General features: G+C 42.3%; 1 protein-coding gene across 5 annotated transcripts in view; it reads right to left on the reverse strand.

Annotated features, from left to right (window-relative positions):
• The window catches only part of dscama (Down syndrome cell adhesion molecule a), a 286,288-nt gene that overhangs the window by 105,684 nt on the left and 165,648 nt on the right, over positions 1-14,956 (reverse strand). For all 5 annotated transcript variants that reach the window (XM_061963204.2, XM_061963207.2, XM_061963206.2 and 2 more), the window contains exon 4: positions 2,479-2,625. In XM_061963204.2, the coding sequence (XP_061819188.1) occupies positions 2,479-2,625 (147 nt within the window). The remainder of the gene's footprint in view (positions 1-2,478; positions 2,626-14,956) is intronic.

A 14,956-nucleotide genomic window follows, 5' to 3' on the forward strand; every position in this document is an offset into this window, starting at 1 on the left:
ATCACAGAAGCACCACACTCGTTATGTCAATCAAATATGTTATTTACCGATGCACAAATAAATTCAACTTTGTCTTTTATAGATTAATGCTTAATTTGTGGACCCCTCAGATGTAAAGACATGATGTGCGTAAAGAAGCACATTAAAATGTAAGTTATTGAATGACAAGGCATTTCATATAATATTTTACCCGTACCCGGACGTCATTGGTACTTGAAGTGAAAGGCAGAATGTCTTGGGTTCGAAACCTGTTAAAGGTTTGCTACGTTTTTTTAATGTATTTTTTTCATAATGTTAAAATTGTTTAATATGCTAAACTTCAGGATATTAATAATAAGTGGACTGTTAAAAATCATGCTATTTATCAAAGATGTTAGATGAGTGATAGATAGTTATAGCTCAATTAAAACTTTTGTTATTCTGGAAATTCATTGCGTTGCTCAAGGTAATATTATTGATATGGTGCTGGGATACCCATGATTTCAGCCTTTCAAAGTTCCTCTTGGACAACCATTTTTTGACCTCAGTATTTGTTGTATCCTAGTTACGGCCCTGGCCGCAACTACGCTTCACACACTACTTCACTACACACCTCATACGTGCCTGGTTTGCCAGAATATAAAACGTAACAGATATCATCTGTGATGCCCTTTAGCCACGCTGTCGCTATGTTTAGTGAGTAGAGGTACATATTAAAAGTGAAAGAGAGCTGTTTCTTGCGTCATGCATTTATTCACTAATCAAATACAAGCGGCCACGAATGAGAGCAGAGATCCGCCACCACAAGCCCAGGGAATGTGCATTACCACAGCGTGCAGAAAACCTCCAAACGCGTGCAACTCAACCTTTATCCCTTCCATAAGTGCTAAGAAAGCCCAGCTTAGGGACACTCTTCTGTCGTTTGGCAACACTTTGGAAACCACCGCTTTACTTATTTCACCAGGAGGGCAAAGTGTGGCCTGGGGACTATCTTTCTATAGCACACCATATCACCATACTGAAAGAATATGAAGAATAATATTGGTTGTTGTATATACTTGAAGGTTCCAATAGTTGATTATTTTTGTTATTTATGAAAATATTTATAAGCACCGTATTGTATGTTTTGATGTACTGGGAGTTCATAGAACACTGTTTTTTTTAATTTTTTTTTAATTTATAGTTATCTCTTTGCAGCTCATACTATCATTTAAATTATGTGCAAAAAATGTGGAAACATCTATCCATCCATCCATCTTCTGCCGCTTATCTGAGGTCGGGTCGCGGGGGCAGCAGCCTAAGCAGGGAAGCCCAGACTTCCCTCTCCCCAGCCACTTCGTCCAGCTCCTTCCAGGGAATCCCGAGGCGTTCCCAGGCCAGCCGGGAGAGATAGTCTTCCCAACATGTCCTGGGTCTTCCCCGCGGCTTCCTACCGGTCGGACGTGCCCGAAACACCTCCCTAGGGAGGCGTTCGGGTGGCATCCTGACCAGATGCCCGAACCACCTCATCTGGCTCCTCTCGATGTGGAGGAGCAGCAGTTTTACTTTGAGGTCCCCCCGGATGACAGAACTTCTCACCCTATCTCTAAGGGAGAGCCCCGCCACCCGGTGGAAGAAACTCATTTCGGCCGCTTGTACCCGTGATCTTGTCCTTTCGGTCATGACCCAAAGCTCATGACCATAGGTGAGGATGGGAATGTAGATTGACTGGTAAATTGAGAGCTTTGCCTTCCGGCTCAGCTCCTTCTTCACCACAACAGATCAATACAGCGTCCGCATTACTGAAGACGCCGCACCGATCCGCCTGTCGATCTCACGATCCACTCTTCCCTCACTCGTGAACAAGACTCTGAGGTACTTGAATTCCACCATGTGGAAACACATTGATTTTAAATAGTTGACACTTTGAAACACTTTTTGATACTGTAGTGAATTTAACAGTACATAAGTCCAGTTTGTATCTGTATTTTTTTTATTACTATGTCATAAAGTATCGAAAATTGGGGAAATTCATAGGTAACGGTATCGACTACTGAAAGAAATTCTGGTATCGTGACAATACTAGTATGAAGTAAAAAATGAAAGATAAAAAAATGTTCTACTGTACTCTGGGAGGCAACTGAGTACCCGAGGACCATCGCGTACAGCGGATGTGTTGGGAGGATGTTCCAAGATGGGGAATATGGGAGAGCCGAGGACCTCACTTAACCATCCGATCTCTGCCGTTTTTATTTATGTTTGTTTTAGCCTTTTTGGGGTTGACAAAGTTGCAAATGAGATCTGTTTATTTGTGTGGATCCCCATTAGCTGTTCTATTGCTCGCATACATGTAGCATACACGCTAACATACGAAAAAACGTTCCATCTAACGATCCTAATGAATCAGACTTGACTATAGAAGTTCCTAGCTCTAGTTAGAGACACTCCAAGTATTGCCCACTACAATACTTAAGCAAGCGCTGTAGTTATTGTAAGTGTTTAGAAAAAATAAATCTTTACCTGAGACAATAAGGCGGGCACTATTGCTTTGTCGGGTCTCTCCTGTGTACCGATGGCGTGTCATACACCTGTAGTTGTACAGCCCATCCTCCATTTGGACGTCTAGGATGTAAAGGGCTCCCGTGGATGTGATAAGAAACCGTGACACTGTAAAAACACAAAGAAAGTGAGTGTTAGCATTTACAACAAGATAAAGAACAACAGAATGTATCATCAACACAACAACACATGATAGAGTGGGGATGTTTTGCACTGCCTATGTCACTGTCCGGGCGCACCCCAGTGCGCGAAATATTCATCTGTGCGCTGCGCTGGGCGCACCTCCAAGCGCGTTCCTGCGCGCGCCACTCCTGCTTTCCATCAGCAATTTACACACCTGTCGCTGATGAGCCTGCGGGGCTTCTTAAGCCAGTGCAAACCTGCGTTCCGGGCCAGAACGTAGCGACCTGTTCAGTACAGTAAGCCAACTTATCTAGCTCTATGCACCCTCTCTCTCTCTCTCTCTCTGTTTTCTCCCCCTCCATGTTCATTTGTCTCGTGTCTCCTTGTCGCCATCCAGTAGCATTCCTTCGTTCCCGCGTCACGAGCTGTGTGTCTCGTCTCCCCGTATTCCGCCTGGTTCCCTAGCTGCCTCTTGGATCTCGACCTCCCGCCTGGACACAGACTTTTGACGCCTCGCTATTGCCCCTCTTGAACTTCCGCCTCTCGCTCAACACTCCTGGTAACACTCCTCGGTTAATCGCTACACATAGTCACACCATACACATTTTAGATTAGTTTACACACTTCATTTCTTATTAAATATATTAATAAATATAGAGCTAAACGACATATCTGCTGTCTGTGCCATCCTCTTCCCCTGTACCGTAAAAGCCTATTTCGATATGAGTGACATCAGCCAATACAGAGCACATGTAATAATTGTAAATTCTTAAAATGTATTAATGGGCAGTGCTATTGCCAATTTAACAGTATCAAGATGTAGGATCTGAACCGAGGATGTCGTTGTGGCTTGTGCAGCCCTTTGAGACACTTGTGATTTAGGGCTATATAAATAAACTTTGACTGATTGATTGAAGACAATATTTAAACTAGTTATTTATTCTCTTTTATTACATCCAATTGTTTGATCAAAAACTAAGTCAATAACCCACAATAACTAAAAAACAGCAACAACTGCTGTCTACTACTTTTAAAAAATCAGTTTGTTTTTTCCCCTCAAAGTTGTGTGTCCAGGGATACACTCCCTGAGTTTTTAACATTAACAAACACAACAAAAAACAACAACATATTTTCAGAAAATAAAAATGTTGACCTCAACACTCGAACATATACTATATAGATCGATCTCTTATGTGTACTGACTGCAACAAACCCCGATTCCATATGAGTTGGGAAATTGTGTTAGATGTAAATATAAACGGAATACAATGATTTGCAAATCATTTTCAACCCACATTCAATTGAATATGCTACAAAGACAACATATTTGATGTTCAGACTGATAAACATTTTTTTTTTGCAAATAATCATTAACTTTAGAATTTGATGCCAGCAACACATGACAAAGAAGTTGGGAAAGGTGGCGGTAAATAAGTTGAGGAATGCTCATCAAACACTTATTTAGAACATCCCACAGGTGAACAGGCAAATTGGAAACAGGTGGGTGCCATGATTGGGTATAAAAGTAGATTCCATGAAATGCTCAGTCATTCACAAACAAGGATGGGGCGAGGGTCACCACTTTGTCAACAAATGCGTGAGCAAATTGTTGAACAGTTTAAGAAAAACCTTTCTCAACCAGCTATTGCAAGGAATTTAGGGATTTCACCATCTACGGTCCGTAATATTATCAAAGGGTTTAGAGAATCTGGAGAAATCACTGCACGTAAGCAGCTAAGCCCGTGACCTTTGATCCCTCAGGCTGTACTGCATCAACAAGCGACATCAGTGTGCAAAGGATATCACCACATGGACTCAGGAACACTTCAGAAACCCACTGTCAGTAACTACAGTTGGTCGCTACATCTGTAAGTGCAAGTTAAAACTCTCCTATGCAAGGCGAAAACCGTTTATCAACAACACCCAGAAACGCCGTCGGCTTCGCTGGGCCTGAGCTCATCTAAGATGGACTGATACAAAGTGGAAAAGTGTTCTGTGGTCTGACGAGTCCACATTTCAAATTGTTTTTGGAAACTGTGGACGTTGTGTCCTCCGGACCAAAGAGGAAAAGAACCATTCGGATTGTTATAGGCGCAAAGTTGAAAAGCCAGCATCTGTGATGGTATGGGAGTGCCCAAGACATGGGCAACTTACACATCTGTGAAGACGCCATTAATGCTGAAAGGTACATTCAGGTTTTGGAGCAACATATGTTGCCATCTAACCAACGTTACCATGGACGCCCCTGCTTATTTCAGCAAGACAATGCCAAGCCACGTGTTACATCAACATGGCTTCATAGTAAAAGAGTGCGGGCACTAGACTGGCCTGCCTGTAGTCCAGACTTGTCTCCCATTGAAAATGTGTGGCGCATTATGAAGCCTAAAATACCACAACGAAGACCCCCGGACTGTTGAACAACTTAAGCTGTACATCAAGCAAGAATGGGAAAGAATTCCACTTGAGAAGCTTAAAAAATGTGTCTCCTCAGTTCCCAAACGTTTACTGAGTGTTGTTAAAAGGAAAGGTGATGTAACACAGTGGTGAACATGCCCTTTCCCAACTACTTTGGCACGTGTTGCAGCCATGAAATTATAAGTTAATTATGATTTGCAAAAAAAAAATAAAGTTTATGAGTTTGAACATCAAATATCTTGTCTTTGTAGTGCATTCAATTGAATATGGGTTGAAAAGGATTTGCAAATCATTGTATTCCGTTTATATTTACATCCAACACAATTTCCCAACTCATATAGAAACGGGGTTTGTACTTCAAACTTAAACTTACTTCATTTGCCGTCTTGGAAACGGCTTTGTACATAGCAAGGACGCTACATTGCGTCGAGGACACCTCCGTTCCCTTGTCGCTGTCAAATCCGAGGGATGCACAGATGGAATGTGTCATCGACATGCATTATCACGATATGACGAAAGTATCAAAAGCTCTATCGTCTGCCACATGTCTACACTTGTAACGTCAATGGTCAATATCGCGCAACCCCACCCATCCTTAACTGGGACTTGATGAGTTTCTCCACTTCCAACAAATGCAGAGTACAAGAAGTCCATTTCAACCACCGTTGACAAATATCACGTAAAGGCAACAATCACATCCCACTGTACTGGAAAGCATGCATTTATCGCTGGACGAACACAGAATGTCCAATAGTGAAAGTCTGGAAGCAAATATTTGCTAGCCAATGGCAGTTATTTACTGCAGCGTGTTCAGCTCTGAGGCGCTGTGTCATGTGCGAGGGTAACACTGTTCGTTATGATGTAGCTCATCTCTCTCTCTCTCTCTCTCACTCTTCCTTTCTCTGGAGGGAAAGTCTCTCTCAGTTCTCACATTGCTTTTGCTCCCGACCGACGCAGGGGGGACCGCGGATCACAGAGAGCTTTGATAAGGCGAGGCTTCACCGGTCACTCGTGCTAATATCATGCTGATGTTATGCTAATGTAAATGAGCAGGTGGGAGCACAGAGGTAGTCAGCGTTTATGAGGAGTAATAAGCGATGGCGGTACATTTTATATGGCACAGATGATGCTGCAATCTGTCTGGTTGAAGATCAATTGGGGGCCACAGCACTGTGGCGGATTGCGGCAATATTAGAAAGGATGTCATATTGCAGACTCGGGCCCATAGGGAATAACCCTCAGTACATGACGGGAGATTTAATACATGTTACATACAAAAGTTTTTTTTTGGAAAATACAAATTCATGTCAAATATCTGTGATGTTACAATAGGTTCATTTTGTCTTATTACTACCTACTAGTGTTGTACCGGTACCAAAATGTATTTTTCGATACTTTTAGGTACTTTTCAATACTTTTCTAAATAAAGGGGACCACATAAAATGGCATTATTGGCTTTATTTTAACAAAAACTCTTAGGGTACATTAAACCAGTGTTTTTAAACCACTGTGCCGTGGCACACTAGTGTGTCGTGGGAGATTATCTAATTTCACCTATTTGGGTTGAAAATATTTTTTGCAAACCAGTAATTATAGTCTGCAAATGATGTGTTGTTGTTGAGTGTCGGTGCTGTCTAGAGCTCGGCGGAGTAACCGTGTAATACTCTTCCATATCAGTAGGTGGCAGCCGGTAGCTAATTGCTTTGTAGATGTCGGAAACAGCGGGAGGCAGTGTGCAGGTAAAAATGTATCCAATGCTTCAACCAAAAATAAACAAAAGGTGAGTGCCCCTAAGAAAAGGCATTGAAACTTAGGGAAGGCTATGCAGAACAAAACTAAAACTGAACTGTCCATCCATCCATCCATCCATCTTCTTCCGCTTATCCGAGGTCGGGTCGCGGGGGCAGCAGCCTAAGCAGGGAAGCCCAGACTTCCCTCTCCCCAGCTACTTCGTCCAGCTCCTCCGAGGGGATCCCGAGGCGTTCCCAGGCCAGCCGGGAGACATAGTCTTCCCAACGTGTCCTGGGTCTTCCCCGTGGCCTCCTACCGGTCGGACGTGCCCTAAACACCTCCCGAGGGAGGCGATCGGGTGGCATCCTGACCAGATGCCCGGACCACCTCATCTGGCTCCTCTCGATGTGGAGGAGCAGCGGCTTTACTTTGAGCTCCCCCCGGATGACAGAGCTTCTCACCCTATCTCTAAGGAGAGCCCTGCCACCTGGCGGAGGAAACTCATTTCGGCCGCTTGTACCCGTGATCTTGTCCTTTCGGTCATAACCCAAAGCTCATGACCATAGGTGAGGATGGGAACGTAGATCGACCGATAAATTGAGAGCTTTGCCTTCCGGCTCAGCTCCTTCTTCACCACAACGGATCGATACAGCGTCCGCATTACTGAAGATGCCGCACCGATCCGCCTGTCGATCTCACGATCCACTCTTCCCTCACTCGTGAACAAGACTCCGAGGTACTTGAACTCCTCCACTTGGGGCAGGGTCTCCTCCCCAACCCGAAGATGGCATTCCACCCTTTTCCGGGCGAGAACCATGGACTTGGACTTGGAGGTGCTGATTCTCATCCCAGTCGCTTCAAACTCGGCTGCGAACCGATCCAGCGAGAGCTGAAGATCCTGGCCAGATGAAGCCATCAGGACCAAATCATCTGCAAAAAGCAGAGACCTAATCCTGCAGCCACCAAACCGGATCCCCTCAACGCCTTGACTGCGCCTAGAAATTCTGTCCATAAAAGTTATGAACAGAATCGGTGACAAAGGGCAGCCTTGGTGGAACTGAACTGGTTAAAGAAAAACAGAATGCTGGACAACAGCAAAGACTTACTGTGGAGCAAAGACGGCGTCCACAATGTACATCCGAATGACATGACAGTCAACAATGTCCCTAAAAAGAAGGATAAAAACAACTCAAATATTCTTGATTGCTAAAACAAAGTAGATGCGGGAAATATCGCTCAAAGGAAGACATGAAACTGCGACAGGAAAATACCAAAAAAAGAGAAAAAGTCACCAAAATAGGAGCGCAAGACAAGAACCAAAACACTACACACAGGAAAACAGCAAAAAATGGCATGATGTGACAGGTGGTGACAGTACACCTACTTTGAGACAAGAGCTATATTGATACGTAGTTGGTTATGGTTTGAAGTCATATCCAACAATTGCGACAACTACTTTTTACTGTCAACTGAGTTTCGTTTTTTTAATGATGTCTGCTGGTGGTGTGCCTCCGGATATTTTCAATGCAAAAAATGTGCCTTGGCTCAAAAAAGGTTGAAAAACACTGCATTAAACATACACTATATTGCCAAAAGTATTTGGCCACCCATCCAAATGATCAGAATTATGGTGGGGTGGTTGTTTTTCGGGAGTTGGTCTTGGCCTCTTAGTTCCAGTGAAAGGAACTTTGAATGCTCCAGGATACCAAAACATTTTGGACAATTCCACGCTCCCAACCTTGTGGGAACAGTTTGCAGCGGGCCCCTTTCTCTTCCAACATGACAAGGTCCATAAAGAAATGGATGACAGAGTCTGATGTGGATGAACTTGACTGGCCTGCACAGAGTCCTGACCTGAACCCGATAGAACACCTTTGGGATGAAATAGAATGGAGACTGAGAGCCAGGCCTTCTCCACCAACATCAGTGTGTGACCTCACCAATACGCTTCTGGAAGAATGGTCGAAAATTCCTATAAACACACTCCGCAACCTTGTGGACAGCCTTCCCAGAAGAGTTGAAGCTGTAATGGCTGCAAAGGGTGGGCCGACATCATATTGAACCCTATGGGTTAGGAATGGCATGGCATTTCAAGTTCATATGTGAGTCAAGGCAGGTGGCCAAATACTTTTGGCAATATAGTGTATGTTTATTATAGCAATTGTATCCTTAAATCAAATAGTGAACATACATGACAACTTGTCTTTTACTACTAAGCAAGTAAACAAAGGCTCCTAATTTAGCTGCTGACATATGCAGTAACATATTGTGTCATTTTCCATTCTATTATTTTGTCAAAAGTATTAAGGACAAGTGGTAGAAAATGAATTATTAATCTTTTTGTTCATTTACTGTTAATATCAGCTTAGTTTGTCTTTTAACATGTTCTATCTACACTTCTGTTAAAATGTAATGATCACTTATTCTTCTGTTGTTTGCATACTTTACATTATTTTTGGATGATACCACAAATTTGGGTATCAATCCGAGTTACAGGATCAGACATTGGTCATATTCAAAGTCCTCATGTGTCCAGGGACATATTTCCTGAGTTTATAAACATAATATACATTGAAAAAAAACTACAAAAAGATTTTGTGATGCTAAAAAATATCGATGTAATCATAGTAGTATCGACTAGATACGCTCCTGTACTTGGGATCATTACAGTGGATGTCAGGTGTAGATCCACCAATGGCGTTTGTTTACATTGTGACGCCAGTGAGCTACGGTGTGTAGTGAAGCATGTTTAGCTAGTCCTCGTCCTGCAGTGATAATGCTACTTGTAAGAAACTTACTTTATTTGTCACCATGAAGGCGAGGATTAGTGATTTAGAAGTAGCTACAACACTGCAGAATGCGGCTGGTCTTTAGCCGCTAGCTAGCTAGTCATGTCTTAAAGCACCACTTCCTGAGGGTGTTTCAGTGTTATAATTTCACCTTTATCTTTAGTTTTTAAGCCAAAATGCGTCCGTTCTCCCTTTTCTGTCTACACACTGTGTCTACTTGTAAGTACTCCGTGATTGTGCGCTGCCGAACATGCTCCTCTGCTCGTAAACCAGCAATGACACGGCGTGACGATGACGGAGGGGTGGGGGGTGGTGGACCGGTACTTTTTAGAGGCGGTATAGTACTGAATATGATTCATTATTATTGCTGTACCAATACCGGTATACCGTACAACCCTACTACCTACTGTCAGCAGGTTATGTAATCGATGCCAGTTCGTTAGCAAAATAACTCAAAAAGTTATGGGCAGATTTTCATGAAATTTTCAGGAAATGTTCAAAATGGGGTAAGGAACAACTGACTCGATTTTGGTGGTGGTCCAGATCATTTATACGATGCCACTTAACGTTGCAACTTACTGTAGATTAGAAGCTTCAACTACTGTGTGTGTGTATCGTGGCCTCGCCTCCACTCACAGAGACAAAGACGGTCATTCATTCCGCTACGAATAGCTCAAAAGGTTATGGCCACATTTTGATTCAAACGTTCAGGATGTGTCAAAAATGGGATAAGGAACAAGAGAATACATTTTGGATCATCGCCTGGATTCAGGACTTTTTTTAAAATATTGACTGTGGGGCTTGGCGGAAGTGTGTGTTCTCCAAGTAATTTTCTAGTATTGAGTAGATGTCCTGATTCACATTTTTTGGCCTTGGATCTGATCCGATTTCATGTCCCAATCTGATACCTGGCCAATAGATTATAGAAGTGAAAATGTTTTATAGCAAGTAAGTGAAGTAAACACAATAACACATTTTTACAAATCTTATCTTATCTAATATAGAACTTACTAGTATTGTTGTAAATCAGATTAAGTATTACATGCGTGGTAATAAATGCTACATGCAGATTTTGTTTGAACAAAATAAGGTTGTCAGTGCACAACAGCTTAACAAAAGCAACAATTACTATTGGTATCTGTGGGGAGGCGGGGCCGGCAGCCCAACAGCGAGGCAGGGCACACCGGAGCCCACTCCAAGTTGGCGGCGAGGAGGCGCGGCCGGCGGACCCGCGTCAAGATGGACTGCAGGTGCGTGGATCGGGCAGCTGGGCACAATCAATGAATCTCCTTGAATTGTGTAAAAGGGCGACAGCCGTAAAAGTGAGGAAGGACGTGGCGAAGGGAGTTGGAGAGCGAGTCGGAGAGAAGAGAGTTGGAGAGCGAGAAGCGGATGCTGAGCGCGAGAGGCAGAGAGCCAGAGGCAGATGACGACGCGGCAAACTGAAAAGTGAGCCGAAGAGCGAGCAGAGAAGAGGAGCTGAAAAGCGACCTAAACTGAGGTTTATTTGAAAAAAAAAACAAAGTCACAACCATGCTCAATTATGTCCTTCCTTGATGGTCCTAAGAACCCGCACGACGGCTTGAGTCGTTCACAGTATCATTTAAATCATTTGGGTTTTACCCCAAAACGCCTTTCGGTATCCAGAGGCTTACTCCCTGAGTTTGTCAACAATAACAAAAATGACCGTAAAAAACAAACAAAACAAAAAGAACAATATTGACTTTATCACTCTAGTTTTGTTTATATAGTAAATAAATAAATGATAAATGGGTTGTACTTGTATAGCGCTTTTCTACCTTCAAGGTACTCAAAGCGCTTTGACACTACTTCCACATTTACCCATTCACACACACATTCACACACTGATGGAGGGAGCTGCCATGCAAGGCGCTACCAGCACCCATCAGGAGCAAGGGTGAAGTGTCTTGCTCAGGACACAACGGACATGACGAGGTTGGTACTAGGTGGGGATTGAACCAGGGACCCTCGGGTCGCGCACGGCCACTCTTCCACTGCGCCACGCCGTCCCTATAATAGTACACAAAGTATTGATGGTATCCACATCAGGATCAATCACCCCCATTTACATTGAAGCTTTAGCGGTTAGCTTCATGTGTCGTCCTGCATGCTTAGTCATTCCTTTTCTTCTAGTCCTTCAGTGATAATGTTACTTGGAATAAACTTTGTTTTAATTCCACCATGGTGGTAAGGATCGGTATCTTAGAGGCGGCTACCCACTGTGGATAAATGACGCGTTCGTTGCAGCTTGCACTCAAACTCAAACCGGAAGGATTGGTAGAGAGCCAAACAAGAAGTGCAATAAAAATAAGAGTACAAGACAGAAAACAAACACTGGAAATACTTAAACGTGATATTCAGTTTGACCTGCATGATAGGTCATGACACTATGTTTATTATTGTACTGTCTTTTGTATTTATTTCCCTCACAACACTTGTTGATTAAAATGTCCACTCTCTGTTCTGAGCGCAGATCTCCACAGCTGCTCCTGATTATTGATCAAGAGATCCTCTGATCACTAATCAGGCAAGGTATTTGTTTTTTTTTCACAGAAGGCACTGGTTCATTTTTGCCAGTGTTTTCTGCGTACATGTGGTGCGAGGTTTGCTTTTACCAAACCTTCTCGTTTTCACACACCCGTAGTCCATAGCCTTGACTTTGTTGGTGCTGTATAAATGTTTCCCTAATAAAAGGACCTTCCACCTTCTTGTTACCTGCTGCCTCTGCATCCAGGGGTCATGCCACCATGCGCAACGCGACTTAGACTTAGACAAACTTTAATGATCTACAAGGGAAATTGTTCCACACAGTAGCTCAGTTACAAAGGCTGGAAAGGATAAGGATGGAAAGGGTAATGCACACAAGGCAACAACTGAGGGCGAAAACAAAAAGTATAAAGTAGACTCAAAATGTACCATAACATTTATATTTCAAATGGCGGCATCTGGGCCAGAAGCGTCTGTATTAAGTGTCTGCACGGCAAGTATTTTTACACAGTAAATTTGGTTTGTGCGAGCAGACACTTATAGTACAGAAGAACATGGTGAGCGGGAAGTGTTGAAGGTGACAGAGTAATAAATAGACAGTGAGGACACCACTGTCAGCAAATGATCTAATTGGAAAGCTCAAAGGGGGTTGTGATATCCTGAAGCGCCTTTTTTTTCCCAGTTTGCGGTTAACACGACCTAATGTGCTTCTAAGCATGTGGTAAATATGACAAAATTAGAAAGGTGATGCTTGGAACTTTTTTTTGAAAATTAGTTTAAAGATGCAAAATTGAGAGAATGTATTTTGACCTATTTCATTTTCCCATCATTCTGTTGGATTACGATGTGAAAAAGGATAGAAATGTCTATGCCAGTGTTGTAATATTCATATCTTAATATTGTCTATTTGTAGTGAATAGTGCAACAAGGCACGCGTCCAATTAGTGTGCTTAACCACAGCGGCTAGAGAGGCCAACAGCTAGTGTGGGGGTACAATACCACAGTACGTTGTGTAAAGATCACTCTCCGATGATTTAAGAGCTGCGCTCACTGGCTAGCGCTGCTGGACTTAGTGGGGATGTGCCGATCCGGTAGGGCGCCGGGCTAATCTTCACCGGGTAACACGGCAAGAGCGTGTTTTCCTTCTTTTATCGCGGTTTAGTATTCTTGTTCCTGTTTACGTAGTTACACTAGTTTGCGCACTGCACCTTCCTATCAGCTTCGTTGCTTCGTTCAAGCTGTCTTTTTGGTCTAGCGTCTTATTTTGTGTTGTATAAAGAGATGGATGCTTTCACATAAGAACTAATGCGCTAATAATTACCGTTACCCGGGAATCAATATTGGTGCTCAAAAGTACCGTATTTTTCGGACTATAAGTCGCAGTTTTTTTCATAGTTTTCATATGTATTTTTCCTTCTTTATTATGCATTTTCGGCAGGTGCGACTTATACTCCGGTGCGACTTATACTCCGAAAAATACAGTAGTCATTTTCAGTACTTCAGAGTGTTCATGTGGTAATAAATGTAAAATAAATGTTTTATTTTTATAGAATTTGTATTTTATTTAACTTTTATTTCACCTGGAAAGTCCCATTAAGATGAAAAACACTCATTTTCAAGGGAGTCCTGAATGTTATGTGCGGGAGTCAAATCGCAATGTTTTTTTTAAATTTAACAATCAACACTGAGCTGATAATGTCTCGTTGTTATACCTTTTTTTTTTTTTTACATTCCTGAGCCTGATTTGAAAGTATTCATTTCAGTTTGTCCTTGATGTGTTTCCATACTCAAGAAGGGGTTTTTGACAATACATTTTAGTGAGTCCTACAAAGTGTTTACACTGTAAGTATTGCAAGTACTGCACAACAGCTGTTTGATTGGAAAGTGCAGCCGTAGTTTTTCTTACCAATTTTGAAGATGCTGAAATTGATTGATTGATTGATTGATTGAAACTTTTATTAGTAGGTTGCACAGTGAAGTACATATTCCGTACAATTGACCACTAAATGGTAACACCCGAATAAGTTTTTCAACTTGTCCACTTAAATTGATTCATGATACAGATATATACTATCAGATATATACTATCATCATAATACAGTCATCACACAAGATAATCATCAGAGTATATACATTGAATTATTTACATTATTTACAATCCGGGGTGTGGGATATGGGGGGGGGGGGGGGGGGTATCAACACTTCAGTCATCAACAATTGCATCATCAGAGAAATGGACATTGGAACAGTGTAGGACTGACTTGGTAGGATATGTACAGCAAGTATTGGACATAGAGAGAGGGATCAGAAAGTATAAGAAAAAGTGTCTACATTTGATTATTTACATTTGATTATTTACAATCCGAAGAGGTATGATGTGGAAGGAAGCGTGTTAGTTTAGGGTTGTAGTTGCCTGGAGGTGTTCTTTCAGTGCGGTTTTGAAGGAGGATAGAGATGCCCTTTCTTTTACACCATGTACAATCATCAATGCTCATAATAGCATGTATATGGCATATCCAATGTAAATTAGCATCAAGCTAGTGCATTTTCATAAGTGGAGGTTTACTTTTAAGTGCTTTTTATCAGCTTTCTTTGTTGGCATGGAAACTTAAGTGCTCGAGGTGGTGTCGAGTCTGCAACCGGACGTGGCGTCATGTACAGCAAATGTATCGGAATATAAAAGTAACACATTTGGTAAATTTTTTCTCTGCACCGTCGTCTTCATGGTACTGGGAAGTCCAAGCATTCTCACCAACCCCGAGATTGTTTAAAAGATGGCTGCTCTGAATGCGCACAATGATATGCACTTCAATAAAATCCGTTAGTCGCACTTCTGATTAGTTTTTGTCGCAGTAAATCAGCCATATAGGCTG

The sequence above is a fragment of the Nerophis lumbriciformis genome, linkage group LG09, assembly GCF_033978685.3.
Source record: "Nerophis lumbriciformis linkage group LG09, RoL_Nlum_v2.1, whole genome shotgun sequence".
NCBI lineage: Eukaryota > Metazoa > Chordata > Actinopteri > Syngnathiformes > Syngnathidae > Nerophis > Nerophis lumbriciformis.